We start from the raw sequence: 21,414 nt of genomic DNA on the forward strand, positions 1-21,414 counted from the left end.
GAAATTTTAAATTTGTTGTGTTATATTTTCAATAAAAATTGACATGATGAATTATTTTATAAAAAGTTAAATATTTATAAAATATAATATCACATATTGTTTTATATGAATATTAAGTGTAATTATTAATCTACTTAGCAATGGGCAACATTACCTAATAACATTACCTAATAATCACTAAAAGTACACCTATATATATTAATTAGGGTAAATTATTTATTGAGCACGAGGGGCTTTAACGTAATCTAACCAAATTGCATTTGACAAAAGTTACTTGCAGTTGACGTACACCAACCAAAAAATAATAAGAGTAAAGGAAACAAAACTATATTTTCCAGAAAAAACCCGCTTACCCGCCCAATATGAAGCTGGACCGTGAAAAAAACAGCCGTTCCCCATTTGTAAATTGACCTGGTAGCAATCTAAAACCCAAAAGCCTCGCATTTTAGCAGTTAAAACAATGGCTCCGCTAACATGCACCAAAATAACGCTGTTGACATTAGCAGCAGTGGTGATTCAGATAATCGGACTCTCACTCTTCGTTCTAGGGTTCTTCCCTGTCAAACCTGCTATCTCCGGTGTCAGGTAACTACTTACTCAATTTATTATTTCAATATGATCCTTATCTTTTTGTATAATGCGTGTGTATGTTGTAATTCAGTTGAACTGGTTATAAAAATTCTGTATATATATGATATGACAATTTGATGTATGTTCTATATGTTGATTGTTGTAGTGGTCTGGAGAGTTTTAGTTCTCCGATCTGTCGTTCGCCTGAGGATTACAACTATACGGTTCACTCTCCCGATGAGCTTAAGTCGTTGTATTTGGTTAGTATGTTACATTCTAACTTACAGTGTGATTGTTTTCCACTGCAGTTAATTCTATTGTGTACAAGTTTGTATATATGAGCGCGCATACACAACAATTTGCATAAATTAAAGGAATGAATTTCTAGGATAACACAGATAGTCAAACACTGAAGTACATGATTAATTTAGGGGCATGTAAATCCACGACCCAAGAGTGCATAAATAGATATATTTATAATTTAATAATTCTTATATTTTTAAAATGATATATATAGAGAGAGGAAGGTCAATGAGGAACCAATAATTTTTTTAATTAGATTTTCTATCATTCGTTTTCATAATATAATTAAAAAAATATAACTATACAAGTGTACTAGTTATACGGGCAAAAGATTGTGCTACACTTCCTCATCGAATAACAAATCCAGTTCTTTGAAATACATATTCTGCCGAGCCTGCAAATATCATGTTCTTGTTTATGAACTTCTGAACTCTCCTAAAAACTCTACAACATCAAAAGCTAGAAAAGTCAAACGTACCAAAAGCAAACGGCATAAACCTATGTTCCTTATCTCTACAAGCCTGATCAGATTCCTTACCTCTACATGCCTGACCATGTTTATGCACCTTTGTCTTTGCTGCATGACCAACCGTAGAAACAACATTGCCAAATCCGCTCAAAGGAGTTTGGATTAGATTAATTTTCCATTTAGTGTACACGAAAACACGAAACAAAATCCATTTCGTGAGGTGTATGTGTTTCAAATTTAAGTAAAGTAAGCATGAAAGTACATGACACAATTTTTAGGTCTATATTAAAGTTAGGTCCGTTCTTTGGAGTAAAGATGGAGATAGTCATTATGTATTATGAAAATTAAGGTATTTTTTCTAAAAAAACACTTTATGAGGAAAAACGAACCAATAATTTCAAGGAAAGGTTTTAGTAAATTTTGAATAATACAATGTAGATATATTGATGTAGACATTTTTGGTTGTCTGGTTCCTCATTTGAACTTTGTTACTATTTCCCATATATGTGTTTTTTCTCCATAAAATCACACGTTAGAATAATTGCATACATATTAGGCAACCTTGTATTCACACATTTGGTTTGGATGTCTAGATTATCTAATATGGATGTAAAGTATCGAACATTACTTTCGCAAAAGTTACTTGGGAGGATTGCTAGCTATACGCCGAAGACATTAACTTCTTTATCTTATTTACTTTGAATATTTTTGGCTCTAGATATATAAAATGACCTATAAGATATTCTTGTGTGGACGATATTATTGATTTGTAATGGCTAGGTGCATTTGCTACTTTGGATGTTAAAAGTTTCCTTGCATGGTTTTTTCGGAAGATCGAATCTTCTTATACTTAACAAATGGAATTAACTATTAAGTTTTGTGTTTGTATTATGATGTATTTTAATTATCTACTTCATGTGCACATGAAAATAATTTTGTTAAAGTTCCACAAGAATGTACCCATATTCTAATTCTGACATTTAAAATAAGATAAGATTACATTTACTCTTGATCTAAGTTACTCGGACTCTTTAATTTTTCCCTCATACCTGTGTTCATCGGACATGACCTGGGTGTGGGTATGAGATCTGAGTCGGATCCCAGACACTTTAACCTTAAGAAATCTAGTTCAAAAAAAAATTACAAAGCCTCACAAAAACCTAATCCTCTTAATTCTAGGGAGGGATGTCAATAGATTACTATTTTCATGTTATGCTTTTGATTTATGTCATAGATATGACATAAACAATTATGTATATCTTTACTTCATGAGGTAGAAGGCACGAATATACAAATGTAGTGTATAAAAAGTAGGTATATTTTCGCTTATGTGAAAGGTTAAATGCCGAGTCCCCGCATCCGTGTCCAATTTTGGATCCATATCCACGAATCCTATTTTTTTTTTTAAACTAGGAGTCTGACACTTGGATCCACGCCCGTATCCGACACCCGTACCCGAGTCCGGGTAACTTAGCTCTTGATCATAAAAAAGGAACTATATTAGTTGTCTTATTTTTGGGTCACACTTCTTGGGCTTTGAACTCAAGGGTAATTACTAATGATGCAGGAACTTTCCAATATTCCACCGTCTTATGACCGATTAATATTGATGGTATGTACTTTGTGGCTTTTAGTTTCAAAGATAACTGATGTATATGTATTAGCTCCTACTTATTAAAGAGTTGTATTTCTGTTTATTGTGGCTGTGTCAGTTAGGTTGTTGATGGCCTTCCAGCAGAATTTCTTCTTGGTAGGGGTCATCAACCTGCACCAGAATTTTTCAGAAAATCTATGCCATATACTCAGTCACTCTTAGACGAGGGAGTTGCAACTGGGTATCATGCAAAGGCTGCTCCTCCAACTGTTACAATGCCTCGTTTGAAGGTGGCTAAATTGGTTATATACTGAACTTGTAATTTGTTCAATCAGTACTGTGCTCAACTCTTTATCATGTTTTTTTGATAGGCTATGGTGTCTGGATCAGTTGGTGGTTTTTTGGATGTTGCTCTGAACTTTAATACCCAAGAACTTTTGGATGACAATCTTATTGGTTAGTTCATTCAAGAGGCTCCTTTTTCAACTAATAATTTAAGAATTTTATATTATACTTATCTATATTAATTCCTCACTTAATTTTGTTGCAGGACAATTTTTTGAAATTGGCTGGAAAATGGTGATGCTTGGTGATGAAACATGGCTTAAGTTGTTTCCAGGATCATTCACCAGGTGCGATGGAGTACATAGTTTTTTTGTAAGTCTTCAATGCCATATTTTTATTTTATGCAAGTAGGATGATACTACTATTTTATTACTCCCTCCGTCCCACTAGGTTCTTAACATTTGAAATAGAAAGTTAGGCACGCATTTTAAGGCTCTTTTTTATTATAGTTCCATAACTCATTTTTAATTTTTTTTTGTGAATAAAAGTTCAAAAATTAAACTTTTATTCAGAAAAATAAAATTTTAAAAATGAGTTATGAAACCATACTAGATAAGAGCCTTAAAATGTGTGTCAATCACTCCATTTCAAATGGCTAATAACCTGGGGGACGGAGGGAGTATATTTTAATTTCTCCTTGAAACGAAGTTGTGCATTCTAGACAAATTTATAGTTATATATTGCTAGTCCTGAAAATAGATTTCGTTTATAGTTCTGGCCAGTTTAATGCATAAGTGAACTCCATGCATGCATAGATTTTGTAAGTAGGATGCATATATCATTATATTATCTTCAGAGTAACATTATGACCAGAATTGCGAAACTAGGATTTCATATTTGGGTCGACGTAATTTAGATCGAAAAGAATAATTACAAGTTTTGTAAAATTTACAAAATTAAAACATAATAGAATCAACCATAGAAAATTCACCATCCTAACTGTTTCCCGACCATAAAAGGGATAAAAATTATGGATCGTAACCCAGGAAGACACTCAATTTAATAGTATAATATTATTATAATAATAAGTCTAATTTGATATAAGCTTACAACCTCATTCATTCTTTTACATTTTACAATTTTCTTATTTATGTTTTAATAATAATGGATATATATCTATATATGTATATACTCCCTTTGTTTTTTATTTGTCGCTTTGACTTTTGCACACATTTTAATGTGTTTTGACCGACTAGTTAGAAATATCATTTGTAAAATTTTATTTTTATAAATAAAAATAGACAACTTATATTTTAATTCACAAAAAAAAAATTTAAAATTATATTTCTAACTAGCCGGTCAAACACATTGAAATGTGTGCAAAAGTCAAAGCGATAAATAAAAAATAGAGGGAGTATATGATATTGGATTTACTGATTACATCATTATATAAATAATTTAGATTCCATTTCTTTGATCTTCGTATGAATATGAGTTCTTGGGTTATGGCAATTTCATGTCACATTTAAATTAATTGTTAATTCTAATTTCTAAATGAGAAGCCTATGATGCTCAGACTCTTTTAGGAGGATCGAACACGGACACGAATCAGAGTGTCCAATTCTTTGAATTTTAAAATCAAAGACCCGGGGAGACGTTTTATAAGGATCCGACACTTGGATTTGGACACGACAATTAGTATATTTGATATATTTTATAATTTTTATACATAAATACCTATCATTTTATATAAAATAACTGATAAATTTTTGAAAAACAAGGGTAAAATAATAATTATTATAGATATAAATTTATAATAGATACAATGTCAAAAGTTACAGGGTTAATATAATAAAATATTAGAGATAGGCTATCAAATGTTTGAGATGAAGTGTCCATTTTCCAAATGTCATTTGGATCCGGATCCAACTGTGGTGTCATGTCGTGTCCTGTGGACACAGGGTACGGCAGGGTATTTTGAAGAATCCGAGCATCACAGTGAGAAGCATTTGTGTCTCCATAAATTTTTCTTTAATTTTTTTTACACAATTGATAATGTGATTTTTTGTGTAGAATGTTATAAAATAAATCTTCGGGGTTAGGATAAATATTGAAGCAGGCATATAAGTGCAAGCTTATAGGAAAATTGCTGTAACAATTAAAAAAATCTTTTCTTTAGGGAGAGACTTTCCAACTTCTTAATTCTCTTTTTTGTTTAATTCTGTTACACATGGAATTTTTTTTATCAATGTTTTCTTCTCTATTCTCTAGAATCTTAACTCCTCTTCCATCTTTAAGAAACTTGGGAACATAAACTTTAAATCGGTATCAAGCGGGTACACAAATGACAATGAATGTTATTTTAATAAAAGTGGACCAGGCCACAACTATATTAAAGATCCTTTGCATCCTAGCTAAAGAATATGAAATCACAGTGACGCACTTTTGGTTCTGATATATAAAACCAAAAAAGTCGTCTAGTTTCTTAAAACATATTCATCGATTAGTTTTAGCATTGCAGTAAATATGGAAAATTGTGGTTTTTTGTTGTGGCCCTGCTCAGTGTTCTTCCCATGTTGTACATTGCATTTAAAGCCTCTCTGACATTACTAGATATTTGCTTCTCCAAATTAATATATAATATTGACTAGGTAAATTAATTTGTCTTGAAATTTGTGTGTTCTCCAGCAGGACTAACTATATCACTCTCTTTCTTTAATATTTTTATTTAAGTAGATAATAAAATTTAATACACAAAAAGTTGAATCTATACAAAAGGGCACAAAAATTATTTCAGGAAAGAGGGAGGGAGAGGGAGAGGGAGAGGGAGAGGGAGAGGGAGAGGGAGAGGATCATATTATAATGAACATATTATAATGAATTAGCTAGTTGATAACACTGGCCACTTTTGCTAAGAAAAATGAAGCTGGCAATTTTTACTTGCCATGCCACTGAGTTGGAGTTGGCCACTAGCCACTTAAAATTGCCAAATATGTGATAGCAAGTATTTGAGGTGCTCTTGATGAACACATCTAATCATATATGTCATGTAAATGTGATATTTGTACAGGTGAAAGACACTGTTGAAGTGGATCACAATGTTTCTCGACATTTGGAAGATGAACTTGATAGGACTGACTGGAAGCTTCTGGTATTTAACCTCTTCCGTTTTACAATTTTTGTGGTGTACCTCAGTTCCCAAATTTTCATGAGTGCCCGTACGTGTATGCACCTTATTTTTTCTCAGGCACTAGATGTGCTATACTAGAAAGCACCGACACTGATACGGCGACTCAAGACACGGGACACGGGGATTCGGCAATTATCAAAGTGTCGTGGATACGGGACACGACAAAAAAAGTAAAAAACATATAAAATATATAAGATTTGTATATGTCAAAAATTGAACAACTTCATTCATAACAATAATAGTGTTTCCTTCGTAATAAGTGATAAACTACTATAATATCTATTCAACATTTTCATTCAAATGATCTTGTGTAAAAAGAACAACTTCCATTTCTGGTTCATCAAGGGACATATAATTAGGGTAAATATAAGATGGTTTGGGCTTTTAAAAATCTGATTTTGGGCTTTTTTATATGGGCTGGGTCGGTGGGCCGTGTCAGTCGCGTGTCGAACCCGTGTCAGTTGCCTTTTTCTGTCGACAGGCCACATGGCGTGTCGGACACGTACTAAGCTGTTTCGGTGCCGTGTCGTGTGTCACGGCATCTTTTTTGGAGTGTCGGTGCTTCCTAGGTGCTATACTTTTTTAAGTGACTACTTACATTCTTTTTCAAAGCAAGGGCATCTGAGCTCTCTAGTAGTACTAACTTAAACCCCGTGCCATACACGGATGTTCTTTAATATTTTGTGATTTTTTTACTTTAATTCAAATTGAATTTTTTAATATTATATCATTAATTTCAATTGAATTGATAATGTGTTTTAGTTGAAAAGGTAAGTGATTGGTTTAATAATAATAATAATATTATAATTTTATTTTATAAAATAGAACTGCCCATGTTATTTTTGGAAGTGGAGGGGGCTTGGTAAGAAAAAATTGAATAAGTTAAGTGTTTTAGTTAAAAAAAAGTTAAAGTTATTAATAATTATAGTATTATTAAATAAACCTGCCCGTGATATTTTTTGAAAAGGAGATGTTTTAGTTGAAAAAAGAGAGAAGTTAACATGTTTTAGTTGGAAAAGGTAATTGGTGTTTTAGTTCAAAAAGGTAAATGATTAGTTAATTTTTATTAATAACAATAATATTATTAATAAATGACCAAAAACCAAACCGAAAACCAAAACTTTCAATTTTCCATTATATAATAGTATAGATTTATTTCCCACGTAACAGGGAAATCAAATATCAAACCCCATTGAAGAAATTATAAAGAGTGTATTACTATGTCGAAAGTATCTCTGGTATCCTATTTTAGGTATATTATTGTAGCTAATTACATAATGCTAGGCAAGGCTCGCTGGCTCAGTGTTCTAACAACTAACGCTAATATTATTGTATGCAAAACCTATTGTCCTCTTAGCGGCCTTCATAAGCAAAATCCTTTTTATGTGATCCTATTATGCCTTGAATTCTGTTGACACTCATGTAAAGGATGTTGCTGTTGTCCAAGATCCATCGCATCTGCAAGTATATTGCAGGAAGCAGAATGGGGAAATATGTGAGTGGGTGTGGAGTGCTTGACGGGATTGCTTTCACTATGATGTTCAATTTTAGTCAATCCTTTTGTTCTGGATTAAATTTCTTCTCACAAATTACGATCATTTTCCCATGCAAGATATTTTATTAAATTGTAAAGCATCTGTCTAACCTCTTATTGAGTGCTTTGGATGATTGCGTCTTTCCAGATTCCCACTTCATGCTCTTCCTTTACTTGCTTGGAGATATGGGTTTTCCAATGAATAGTTTTCCAAGCTGGATGATGATGTTTTCGTTTGGCACACTAGTTATTACTGATATCTCTAATCAAAATTTTGATTTGCTAATCTTGATAGTTTTCACTTTATTGCCATAGATTCTGCACTATCTTGGTTTAGATCATGTTGGGCATACTGGTGGGCGCAATAGGTAATTCTCTTAAGCTTTTGTTGGATCTGATCTCTATAAGGTACTCCTCATAAATTGTGTAACTTTTTGCGTTTATTTTAGTTTTCTGATGGGGCCGAAACTTGAAGAGATGGATGACGTTATTAAGAAAATACACAGGAACATGGTTCAAAATCATCTGGGACGAACACTTTTGGTTTGTGCTGCTTTGCTTTAGTGATCCGGTATTACGGGTGTCTAACTAATGCATCAATTTTATATATTTGTTTTTAGTTTTGAGTGAAAATACATAGGCCAAGATCTTAAGGTCCAACAATTTTTACTATCAAGGAATACAAATGACAAATATATAAATAAGAAACAGCACGAATTTAGCAAATAAAAAAGCAGCAACGAAATACTAAATCTGAGTTCAGAAAATACAGCCATTCATCCATATTTGCAAAATCATAATACCCCCTTTTCTGTATATGTGTCTCTTGAATATATTTTGGGTCAAATTGACCTAACTATGACTTCAATGTTATATTTATGTATTACATTTTAAAGTTTTAAGGTTAATTTTGGTCAATTGACTAAATTGTCTAGAGGGACTTTTAAATAGGAATGGAGGTAGCTTTACACTGTGATCATTAAGGGTGATCAGTAAGGAGCTGTAGGTCCCGGTAGACTAATACTGTATAGAATTACTTAAATCTCATGTAAATTCAACTTCTGAGACCCAATATTTAAATTCCCTATACTTGTCCCAATCAGACAACTTGAAAGGGTAAAACAATGTGATAAAAAGGCCAACTGGTAACTGATATTGCTAATTAGTCACACCAAGTTTCAACTTATAAATTTGCATCATATACTACTGTAGTACGATAATGGAAATTTTCTTTTCAACATTTAAGCTACATTTTAATGATATTGTTATGGTATTTGGCTGGAAAAGTTATTGGTATCGTCATTGTTGTTAACGTTATAAAATAGTTTCCGGGCACAAGATGTATCAAGATCCCAACTTTTGGGTCAAAGTTCAGATTATCCTGATTTGTCTTTTGAATTCAGGATACCCACAACTTATTGAAGCAAATTTCGCTATTGAGAATTTGGTAAAATTGGAACGAGGAAGTATGATCATGAAATTAAAGGGTGGGTAGATTCACCTCCATAGACTGATATAAAAGCAAGATTTGATTCAGAACCTTCAGCTATTGCACAGGGGCAAGCCACTTATCAACATAGCCACATTATATTACTATAGTTAAAATTACTAAATGTAAAAGGCTCATTGAAAATTCCCGAGACTTTAAACACAGATCCAAGTAGCCTATGCTTCAAAATTTATGTCCCTTCTTGGTCAACCCACAGAGGAAGGATCCCTTAATAGTCCAAGTATTAAAAATCTGTATTGGAGGTCTTCATATAATTACAACAATTCAGATTTTTTTGTCTATTAATAGTTCCCTTATTACAAAAATGACAAATTTATTGAATACAAAAAATGTGAAATACTGCAACATATTTTGTTCTAACATTTCCAGGAGCCCGAGAAAGCCTGCCTTTCACATTTCAATAGCAAAATCCAAATAAAAAAGGCGGAATATTTGATGTTACAGTCCTGGAATTAGACATATGAATGTCTTGGCTGAAAATTTTCTTTTAGATATGGCAACCGGAAATTGTTACAATAGTAGCTAGCCAATATGTAGTATAGTTGTGTTTGCCACTTCTAAAATCTTACTATAAGCTGATTGACCAAATCATACATCTTCAAAAATTTCTATGTGTTGAACTTGAACATGTGCATATGCCTTCAATTTTATTCAAATTTAGATTATTACATACGAAGAAACGAGAAAAAGCAAATTTTCTTCATGAGATAATTTACCAATATGCTTTTTTAGGATTGTTGACATTCAGGTAGCTGTGTTAGGTATTAACAATTTAGTACTTTTTGTTGCAGTTAAAATTTTTATTGTACCCTATATTTATGTGGCTATATATGAATTCAGCTAAAAGATCTTCTAGAAGTTGGGGTTTATTTAGGATTATAGATTTATTTATTAAGATAGTTTTTTCATGCACTTCATATGTAGATGGTAGTCAGTGATCATGGCATGACAGAGAATGGTAACCATGGCGGTGCATCGTACGAGGAAACTGATGCTTTGATGCTACTTGTTGGACTGAGAGACTATGATCATCGACCATCCACCCATAAGACAGTGAATCAGGTGTGCACAAATTAATATTTAAGTAAATTAAACCTTTTATAGTTTTATAGATGCCTGCTCAAGGATATTGATATTTGATAGGATTAAATAGCATGCAGATCTGGTCAGAAGTGTGTAGCTCATGCTTTATTTGTATGAGTTGTATTGCTTGTAACTAGACTGAGATTGTAGAAAGAACAATCTCTTGGATCTGTATGCTGAGTAAAAGGAGACTTCAAATTTAGTTATTTCACATTTAATAAAAAATATATGATGTAAAAGAAATAGCTCGCAGCTAGAGGTATAGGAATAGGCAAACATTGTGTCGAATTATGCTGATACTTGGAAGGTGTTTTATTTGAATGCTCCATAACATGCTTGGGTCTTGTGATGTGTAAATGAATCAATGATTTGATATATCTTCTCCTGCATTCTGTTGAATCCATCTTGAATAATTACAGGGCATTTATGTTTGAATTTATTTAGTTTTAGAAATACTGGATAATTATTTATTTAATATGATTTTATGATGAAAATTTGAAAAAATTGTCATGCCTATGTATAAGACAACTATACCGCTTCAGCTATATTCTAAAGAAAGTTAAAACCACCATACCAGAAAAAATATACTCAAACACCTCATACCGTCGATGGTGACTTTTGCCTACCATTTATCGTTCTGCCCCCAGGATTGGACTGTGAATAGTGATCACCTTAAATGACTATCGTATCACGCGTTAATTTGGAGACACATAAAAGGGAGTTGAATGCCTCTTCGTTGTTTAAGGAAAGATGATAGTGCACGTTGAAACACTACTTATTACTTATGAGGGCAATTTTGCAATGACAAGAAACAAATGATTTTCAGGACTATGCGTTTCTGGCTAAAAATATGATAGCAATGTATTCAGCCATATGAGTTTTGTCTAAAACATTTTGCTCGAGAATGTAATTAGTAGATCTTTTAGATTTTGTAGGAGGTACTTTAACTATGAACTAAATTTATTGGAAAGCAACAGGGATACTTTTTGGAGATATGAAAGAGAGTTAAGTGTCTCTTTATTTGCTTGAGGAAAGATGAGAATGCATGTGAAACACATTATTTGTAATGGCTCTATATTTCCGTGATTATAAAAAACGAAAGATTCGTAGGACCTTATCTGTTTCTCGCTAAAAACATGATATTGATATATTCAGCCTTGTGAATTTGTTATAAAAATTTTGCTCAAGGACATGCTTATATATTTTGTGTAGTTTCTTGGAGCTGCTATAAACCGAATTGATTGGAAAGCAAAAGGGATAAATATATCTTGTAAACTCTTTTTGCGATGGCTCCTAGCTTCTAAATTTTGTCCAGCATATATTGTCTGGAAAATTAAGTTGTTCTAATGTTGCATTACAAATCTTCTTATATCACGATCTTATTTTGGTAAACAGGTTGACATTACACCGACAATAGCTCTTCTTTTTGGTGTACCAATACCCATAAATAGTGCTGGAATCCTAATTGCTGAGACACTTAAATCTCTAGAAGGTTTTCTTTTGATCTCTTTTGTGTTTAATTCTAATCGTAATGTGCTAAAATGGACCTGCTCAGTGCAGTTGTGTTTGGTTGGAATAGAATGAGGCAGGAATGAGTTTTTTTTAGGCTCTGTATCTGATATTATAATACCTTGACGCGTTCCGTTCCACAAAATTGAACTAATCTTTACATCTAGTTTACAAATCAATGCTCATTCCTTTCTCACATGCATATATGTTTACAGTTTAAAAATATTATCATATAAATTTGCACTTCTTTGTCCTCTCTCTTATCTCCTGATATAGTGACATGTTTATTTTACCCCTAGATTTTTTCAAATTTTATTCAGTTCCACTGCATTCAACCAACCGGGCACAACCAATTGTGAAGAATAAAAACTGTAAGAAAGCGAAGTATGTAAAACTTTTTCGATTTAAATATGCTTCCTGAAGCTTAAAAATATTGGCAACTGGGAATGACGTAGATAGTTGGCTATAAGCTCTTGAGGCACTAAGCAAGTTCACGTGGATAACCCTTTGAGTCTTTCATTTTAGTATCTAGAGTAATCCATCTTATTATGATGCAGCATTCTCTTTTCTCAATGGAGTCTTTTTAAGATAATGGAGATATTAGTATTACTGACAGCCATTGCTTTTAACAATGTATTTCTGTTTATGAAGAAAGCGATCTTGTTGTTATGTTAATACTAGGGTAAAACACTGAGAAGTAAGATACTTTATTTAATATTGTACTTGCTTCGTTCCTAATAATCTGTCTCTTATACTAGCATTCAGAATACTCAAAAGAGATTTTTTCTTGGATGCTACATGTACTTAATCCGTGCTTCATTGTACAGGTGAACAGAAATTAAGAGCACTGGAACTGAATTCGTGGCAATTATTCAGGCTACTACAAGCGCAATTACCTGATTTATCATGTAGCAGTTCATGTGGTGTCGATAAGAATGGCCGTGGTTATGAAATTGGTGAATGTGATGGCAACATGGAGGAGTTTTTTTGTTGCTTATACGTAAAAGCTGCAGCTCTTCACAAGTCCTGGAAATCTCGTCAAGTTTTTGGGTGATTTATTTATTCTTTTAAAATATGTGACAAGTTTGTTTTGACAAGTTACTGAATTCTCTGTTGCCTCTTTAATTTATAATTATAATAATGTAACAGTTCTAATAAAGGAGAGGACTATAGAAGCACAGTCTCGGCATATAATAATTTTTTAAGAACTGCGAGTGATTGGATATCACGTAGAGCAACCAATGTAAGTCTGTCTCCTCCATTTGTAATACAGATAAATGAAGACATTTTTATGCACTTCTTGCAAATTACTAGTGCGAGTTTAGATTCAAGGTTTAACATACAACTTGCTAAACTGTAAATCTTGCAGAAGCCTGTTGGAGTACTTGCTTTTGGGGTGACGGGGATGCTTTTATCATCTTTGGTCCTGCTAAGCCTTCTTTACCGGTTAGAACAAGATGTTTGTATGATTGAAAAAGATCGTACATCTCACATCAATAGCAGGATACACAAGTGGCATATAGATGAGATTTTTGCAATGTCTATCGTTTGTTTCCTTGTGTTAAGTATGGGATCTAGTTCTCTCATTGAAGAAGAGCAATATATATGGCATTTCATGACATCCACATTAAATTTGTTATTGCTCAGAAAAGCAATACAGTCCATTTCATCAAGAAACACACAAGATCAAGTCAATTTCATAGAAAGCCAAAGCACAAGAAGTTTTATTCAGATGTTTTCCATCATTTTTGTTCTAATATCTGGAAGGATTTTAAGAAGCTGGCATCAAGGTGGTGTTAACTGGACCAATTTTCCAGACTTATCTAAGTGGCTTGAGAGTAAGGGAACGGCCTATATAAAACCAGTCCACCTGGTTTCTTTGCTCCTACTAATCACCTCGGGCTTCTATGCTCTTGTACTTTCACGGCCAAGGAAAGTTTTTATCATAGTTGTTGGACTGTCCTTTTTATTTCCAGCATTTTTGGTTCTGCTATATATAATTACATACCAGAGGAGTGATGTCCCAGCATCTAGCTATAGTGCTACCCTATTGGTACAACTAACCTATGTAATCCTTGGTACTTCTACATTTGGGATTGTAACTGCATTACCTTGGTTCATGCCGGTTCGAAATCCCAAGGGTTGCTCTAGCCATCAGAATAAAGCTCTTTTTGTAGGCATCACTGATTCTCTGTATTTGATTGGTTTAGTGTACATTATTTGCTGGTGCCTACTTCAGCTGCTGTTACAGAAACCCATTAATTCAGCACCGATATTGTTGCTTCTTGTGCAAATCCTTGCAAGCATGTGTTTTTCTTCAATTACTGACCCAAAACCTAAACAGTGGCTTGAGGTTAGTTATAGCTATTATTTGTTTTTCAATGTTTGTTTGTAGATATTGTTGCTAAGTTAACAGTAGGTGAAAGATGCTTCCAACTTACAAATGGGGTCGATTAAAACTGTCTTCTCATTGTTGTTTTCCTTATATAAAGGTTTCTGATCAAGATACATATTAGGTGGCTGTATGCTAGTAGTGGAAGTAATAGAATCTGGTCTTTAGATTGGAGAAGAGTAGTGTAATGCACTCAGCAATTTTAGTTGGATTATAAGTTAATATAGCTTTTCGGGTTAATTTTTGTTGAAGCCATAATTCTCTGGTTTCCAACTTCCAAGAACTGTATAGAGTACCAAGAGACAGTGGTAGGCAGTCTTTTAAATAAATTAATACTGTGAGAATGCCTGACCATTGATAAGGTCCGGTAAGGTGTGCAATCCTTAACTTGGTTGTTTTAAATAAGAACCTGTAATGTGATACACATTTCATATTGGGGAGAACTGATCCACTTAAAGCAAAACCTTTTTTGAAACAGGACCTACTGTGTTTATGTATCAACTGTAGTCAAAATTTGATATATTTCAGTTGCTAATTCTGTTCTTATATTTGCGTAGCTTGCATCTCTATATTATATGGGAATGTCAGGCCATTTTGCACTTGGAAATACCAACACTATAGCTACAATAGATGTTGCTGGAGCTTACATGGTGCTATTTCCTCCCTGACATACATTCTCATCCCTATATACTGTTATCACATTATTATGAGGAATATAATTGCTTTAATATTTTTTATTATATAAAGGGAGTCTCGAGCCATTCAACAGTACTTTCTGGCATTTTGATGTTCATTATTACCTATGCGGCTCCCATGTTAGCTCTTCTCAGCATGCTAATGAATATCTCTCTGAGGAGCAGAATCTCCCTTGTGAATGCTCAAGATGTGGATCTCCATGATATGCTCAAGACAACTCTTGCCTATCCTTGTCTGGTACCATTGGGCATGAATTCCATTTTTTTGGTTGCATACACCACCATTCTGCTATTAATGAGGAATCATTTATTTGTATGGAGTGTCTTTTCTCCAAAGTAAGTCGAACTGAACTGAGAATTATGTTTATATATGCATATTGGCTTTTTCTAGGCTATTTTGTATAGGTTAATGCTAGTGTCATATTAAAAACCATTTTGTGTTCATTCTCTCACATAAGCGTAATCGTCCATGATATCCATTGATTTGGATTACATTTTGGCATGGTAGATCCAGAAAGCCTATTCAAGGACCATAATCCTCTCTGCTTTGCAGATGCTAAAATATATTGACATTGGACATTTAGTTTTAATTTAGTATGGCTTGGTCCAGGATGTACTCTTTTAAGTTATGAAATGTGAATATCAGATCAGTTGCACTTCTTATCATTCACACAAGACTGGGGGTAAATTTTATATGACGACGACTGCATATGAGTCAGTTTAGCACTAGTCGAGATGAACCTCAAAAGACAGATCACGTAAATCTCAAAAGTAGGGACCCTTTAAAGTAGAAAACGGCTAGCTAGTAGATGTATCACTATTCTCTAGCAAAGTTATATATTCTTCATTTAGATATGTCCTCTGCCCTCTTACAGTTAGAGGATCACAGAGTTTACCATAGCTAGAGCTAATTGATGAACTTAGTTGACAAGATTAATAGACAAAAGTGAGTGAAATAAATTGAGTTTATCTATCTTTACTTCTTTAGGAAGAGAGGATTTTGTATGACAGGCTTTTACTCAAATCATATACATGGTGTTATTCAATATTTTTAGCTACTTCGATAGAATATTTTATACTATATTTTTCTCTTGCAGGTACATGTATGTTTGTGCAACAACAGCATGCATCTATCTAGGGGTATTTATCGTGGCTACAACCGTGTTTTATACATATTCAACCCTTGGTTTGACGAAACTGTGGAAGACATGGATAAGGTAGCGAGTACGCAAGTAGGTGTTTCTGTTGCAATAGGAATCTACTTTAGTGTTAAAAAAATTGATACTAACATGCAGACTGTTTGTTCCAAAGAAAGGGCAGTATTACTCGTGGGAATATTAGATAGTAAATGGAAAGAAAATACGCACCAAAATTCTGTTACTGCCCCTCACAGCTTCTTGATTAGATTTTATTTTGTTCGAAAGTAGTTTATACATTTTTCTTTCTTAAAGGCAGGGGTTTGTTTTAGTTTTCTTTTGATACAGCCCTTATTTATTGTTGTACAGTTGTACTAATGTTGACTTGTATCATTCATTACATTGTTAAGAAGTCAGATATGTTTGAGGAGTCTGGGTTGGCTCTGGTGATTTCAAAACAATATTCCATCCTAAACAGAAACAGTTGTTTTCTCAAAATGAATTAACACTCAAGTTTGAGGAATAGATATTGATTAACAACTAGACAAGGTACCAACAAATTCGAAAAGTTGTTTCAGAACCGTGCAGTCAGGGGTAACTTGACAGCTATCGCCTTCTCCTTCACTTCTGGTGCCATTCCCGAGTTTATTGGTAGAGCATGTCAGCGGCTTTGCAGTCGTTCTCGTGGTTCTTGGAATTATATTGTACCAAGTAAACTGCTGTCCGTTTTATCTTGTTTATATTGATTGGGCTCTTGACTTGCATTGTGGGCCCTATAATGGGCTTGCCTCATGCTGGACTGAGCTATTATTGGCATTCTTTTGGACCTATATTTTTTCTTTTTTTTTTTGTTGATAAAATTCGAAGATTGCATTCAACTTAAAAAAAAAAATCATAAAAAGAAATAGAAAAACTAAAGTAGTAAGGTCCAAAAAACCCTAATTCTCTCTCTCGATGAGAGTCGGCCGCCCCCATCTTCCTTAAACCCTAATTATCACACCGGCTTCTTCACCCTTTCTACCCATTTTCATCTCTATCTCCATCCTCTCTATTCATCCATACAACATTTTTATCATTTGTTTTTAACTTTCTTTCAATAAATATCGGATTTTGTTCAAAAATTCTTTTCTTTTCGTTTCGTTTAATTGAGTTGTTATTTATATGTTTGATTGTCTCGCTTTGTGCGATGTGTCTCGCTTTATGCGATGTGTTGAAAATGGATTTTATGGTATATTGGGAGATCTGGATATCTCGCATCAACAACACTTTCGGCCAGTTTATAGCTGATATCCGACAGGTAGATAGCTGGGGTGCTTTTGGAACGGTAGTGAAAATCGCACGTGCTCACCTCTTACAAAATATTTTTGTTCATAATACGAGGGCTCTCTCAGTTTTTGCAACTGAGTCCTCTGAACATTGTACTATCCATGAAATTAATGTGAGGGTCAATTGTGAAACTACTGTTTTCGGTGGAGATGCAGACTTTCATTTTTAATTTTCAGAATATTTTTATTTAGTCAGTTTAGCAATCCGGAAACAAAGAGGCTAATTATTTAGTTCTTCTATTTGTTTTTCAACCTGGTTGCATGATCAATTGGGGGTTTGTCCCGATTGAGTTTTTTTTATGTTATTAATAAAATTTGCTATAAATTTGACAAAAAAAAAAAAAATCATAAGTAACGTAGCAGGAGACGTCAATGTTTTTTGGGGAACTAAGTAGGTGATTGTAGCCAATTCATGAGCTACCTATAGCATCTCTCCGAATAAAAAAACTGAAATCGTAGACATGCTCTTAAGCCCTTGTCTACAAGTCTCGATCAAATCACCAACCTCTAACAAATTCATTCCATAACCTAGGATAGCATTGATTAAGAGTAGAAATCTGACTCCCTGTTAGTGATAGTGGTCCGATTTATGAGGCCCAATAGTCGAAGGCCCATTAAACAGTTATGGGCCGACCGTTGGACTATCAAACTACAGAAACGTAACCCCCTCCTACATTTATCTTCCTCCAAGTGTAACGGCTGAAGCATTTATACCCAAGGTTTGATATACACACAATCATATATATACACAATTTTAACTACAATGACATACAATATTGGTACAATCATAACTATTGTACGTTCCATCTTACTCATGAAAGGTCGATTATTGATTCTCACACCGGAGGTGAATCAGGGAGACAAACCCTCGCATTCTTCTCCTTCAGGTCCGACCGAAGGACGCTCCACACGATTGAAGGACGTTCTACCCTTATCAGAAATTTGGTCGTAACATTGGCGCCGTCTGTGGGAACGTACAAGTTGCTTAAACCAAAATTCAAACGATGATTGTGTAAGAAATTAGGAGGGGCGAAATTGAGCGATGTTAAAAGGGATGATCCTCGCATAACCATCGGGGCCATGAACAAATTACAACCAGATGAGTAATATTCTTCTCTTAGAGTGATTTCTTTATTTATTTACTATAATCGTTGCATTTATCTCATTATATGTAGATGCCTGTGTAGTTGCAATGATTTATTTAAATTATTAAAGGGCATAGGCATGAATTGATAATTACTAATAGTTATACATTGTACGGGCAAACAAAATAGTTAACTAATTAGTTGAGAGCCTTGTTAATCAGTGTATTATTAGTATGTGTTTCATGTACATGATTATTATGATAAGATGATTATGTATGTATATTAGTTCAAGATTTAGTGTTAATGGTTATGTGTAGCCTGCGCAATTTTTTTATGCGAGCTGATTATTGCAATATTGCAGCAAGAAATTGCAGACTTGGTTTATTTTACAAATTTAGTAGCCAAATATCTATAAAATGTCATGCTTGACATATATTTTCCATAATATAGTTGCGTACAAATCTGATCAAAGAAGAGAGATTATATTGTTTTATAGATTTTACAGACTCTTCGGGTAAAGCATGAAATTGGACTTGAAAATCTCTCTGGTGCCAAACTAGCTATGGCCCTGTTATTTTTTGAAAATCAATTTATTTATGTGTATGTGCCTGTGATGCTGCATTGAATTGCATATAATATTCTCTAAAAAGAAAAAGTTTTATATTGTCACTGGCAATCACATATACTTTGATTAAGATATTCTTGTTTTATGACCGAGGTTTATGAGAATCCGAGTAATGCTCAAATGACGATCTCTTACCCTGGAGAATTTCCTAAATCATTCGACAAATATGATTAAAGAGAGATAACTTACGATGAGCCAAGGCCGAGTCAGCAAACACTTTAAATTGATTAAATCTTGATCAACAAACCCATCTGCGTGCAAATTTTTTGATACTACTTGGTCTACGCTATCTTTGCACACCACAGATTTTAGATACGGCGAGCCTATTTTATCAGGGCTTGTTGCATTGTCACAAAAGAAAAAGAAAAAAAAAGAAACATCCTTGATTTCGCCACACTAGAATCAGAGCAGCAACCTCAAGCTCATGCGAGCTACAAGGTCAGGCGCAGTAAGCTAAAGTTCTAGCCTAAGCGAGCAAATCAATCGTGGTGCTGACGTGCTATATATTATTGGCAATGCTTGTTAAGCTTTGGGAGGTGGCAAACCAGGCCATGAAAGGTGCGCTGAGTGTGATGGATCACCTACAAGCATGGGACACCTAAACAAAAAACGATAAAAGCTGTTGAAAAAGGGACCTGGAACGCTGCTGAAAATTCCAGAAAAGCTGTTGGAAAATAATCTGAAACGATGAAGAAAATTGACCAGAAAATCTGCAGAAAATTAACAGAAAATCTGCTGCAGAAAATTACCAGAAATGCTGCAGAAAAGTGAGCAGAAATACCGCAGAAAATTACTGGAAAACCTGCAGAAAAATGAACTGAAATGGTGCAGAATGAAGCGCAGAAAACTGAAAACTGCACAAGGTCTGACTTCAATTAATAAACTGCTTTTGTAGGAAATTTTTTTGGTGAGCAAACTATATACCGATGGAAAGATCTCGGAGTCTATCTTTTTATGCAAAAAACGGTTCGACAAAAGAAATTTTCTACAAAGAGTTATGATTGTTTCAGTGACAGGACAGGGTGTCAAACTGTCCCGAAGACTGCAGAAAGCATGACTTTGAAGAATAAACTGTTTTCATTGACAAGGTTCTGGGAACTGAATTATACTTCATCGAAAAGATATCGGAGTCTAGTTTTTTATGCAAAAAATGGTTCGCAAAAAAAAAATTTCTACAGCGAGCTATAATCGTTTTAGTGACAGGGTGTAAAGTTGTCCAGATTCTGGAGAAACTGCAGAAATGTCAAAGTTTGCAGAATAAACTGCTTTTCTCTGGGCATTTATGGACAGCAATCTACATACCACTAGAAAGATCTCGGAGTCTTCTTTTTTATGCAAAAAACGGTTCGTGAAAATGATTTTTCTACAGAAAGTTACAGTTATTCTAGCAAGAAGGTGTCAAGTTGTCTAGAATTCCGGAAATACACTGCATCCATAAACAAGGGCCGAATGAAAATTTAACGACTACATAGCCCAGTTTGACAAGGTCAAGGCAACCAATTCTTGAAAGTTAGCCTCGATCCGACTAAAGGTACATGTCTCGGATTCGGTACATTAATTTAAATACATTTTTCCGGATGCAGTACGCTATTTTGTTTAAGTGCATTAATTTGAATTAAGTTAATTCATTCGAATTTAGCACATTAATATAACAAATAAATTAGCAAAATACCTATTTAGGGTATATCCCAAATAATATAGGAACTTGCTTAAGTATCCAAGGGGAATATTTACCCCGAAGCGGAATAAATATTTAAGACCCTAATTATCTTTCCTCCGGGATTGGGTAGAACAAATCGACCTAATTACTTGAAATCCCGAAGCAAAAGTTACTCAGTCTCTTAAAAATTTGGGGGTAAAGAATGTAGCTATAATACCTGACTATGCTGAGGGACACCTAAGATGCATATTATCAAAGCCAAAAGAAGCATTTTACTTCACAATAAGGCTATAAACTGTGAATGCTGAGGTAATAGCCGAAGATGCATATTATTAAGGCTGAACGAAGCAACCTACTTCGTAAAAAGGCTAAAATAAATGATTGAAATAATTTATCTAGGGGATATCCCGAAGAAGATAAATAATTGCTCAAATACACCGAAAGAGAAT

General features: G+C 33.9%; 1 protein-coding gene and 1 long non-coding RNA gene across 4 annotated transcripts in view; both read left to right on the forward strand.

Annotated features, from left to right (window-relative positions):
* The first annotated feature begins 335 nt into the window (after positions 1-335).
* LOC141712715 (GPI ethanolamine phosphate transferase 2) lies at positions 336-16,611 on the forward strand. Of its 3 annotated transcripts, XM_074515761.1 has the most exons (17): positions 336-585; positions 737-830; positions 2,910-2,954; positions 3,059-3,226; positions 3,308-3,392; positions 3,487-3,593; positions 6,292-6,372; positions 8,261-8,313; positions 8,395-8,488; positions 10,380-10,517; positions 11,934-12,030; positions 12,875-13,097; positions 13,197-13,290; positions 13,417-14,400; positions 14,997-15,089; positions 15,187-15,470; positions 16,232-16,611. In XM_074515761.1, the coding sequence occupies exons 1-17, from the start codon at positions 461-463 to the stop codon at positions 16,353-16,355; spliced, it is 2,889 nt and encodes a 962-aa protein (XP_074371862.1). In that variant the 5' UTR covers positions 336-460; the 3' UTR covers positions 16,356-16,611. The 3 variants fall into 3 exon arrangements, with proteins under 3 accessions (XP_074371862.1, XP_074371863.1, XP_074371864.1); XM_074515762.1 differs by lacking the exon at positions 737-830; XM_074515763.1 differs by lacking the exon at positions 336-585 and having other exon boundaries at positions 736-830; positions 3,055-3,226.
* A 1,490-nt stretch (positions 16,612-18,101) lies between these two features.
* The window catches only part of LOC141710866 (uncharacterized), a 35,594-nt gene continuing 32,281 nt past the window's right edge, over positions 18,102-21,414 (forward strand). Inside the window, exons 1-2 of the long non-coding RNA XR_012571102.1 lie at positions 18,102-18,314; positions 18,417-20,836. This is a non-coding gene — a long non-coding RNA (uncharacterized LOC141710866). The remainder of the gene's footprint in view (positions 18,315-18,416; positions 20,837-21,414) is intronic.

Source organism: Apium graveolens, chromosome 3, assembly GCF_009905375.1.
Source record: "Apium graveolens cultivar Ventura chromosome 3, ASM990537v1, whole genome shotgun sequence".
NCBI lineage: Eukaryota > Viridiplantae > Streptophyta > Magnoliopsida > Apiales > Apiaceae > Apium > Apium graveolens.

Bases quoted from the DNA above. Each gene is read 5' to 3' on its own strand.
- LOC141712715 (XM_074515761.1), top strand. From the start codon at position 461: ATGGCTCCGCTAACATGCACCAAAATAACGCTGTTGACATTAGCAGCA. The intron at 12,031-12,874 runs GTTTTCTTTTGA...TTCATTGTACAG, and splicing joins GACACTTAAATCTCTAGAAG to GTGAACAGAAATTAAGAGCA. The intron at 14,401-14,996 runs GTTAGTTATAGC...ATATTTGCGTAG, and splicing joins AACCTAAACAGTGGCTTGAG to CTTGCATCTCTATATTATAT.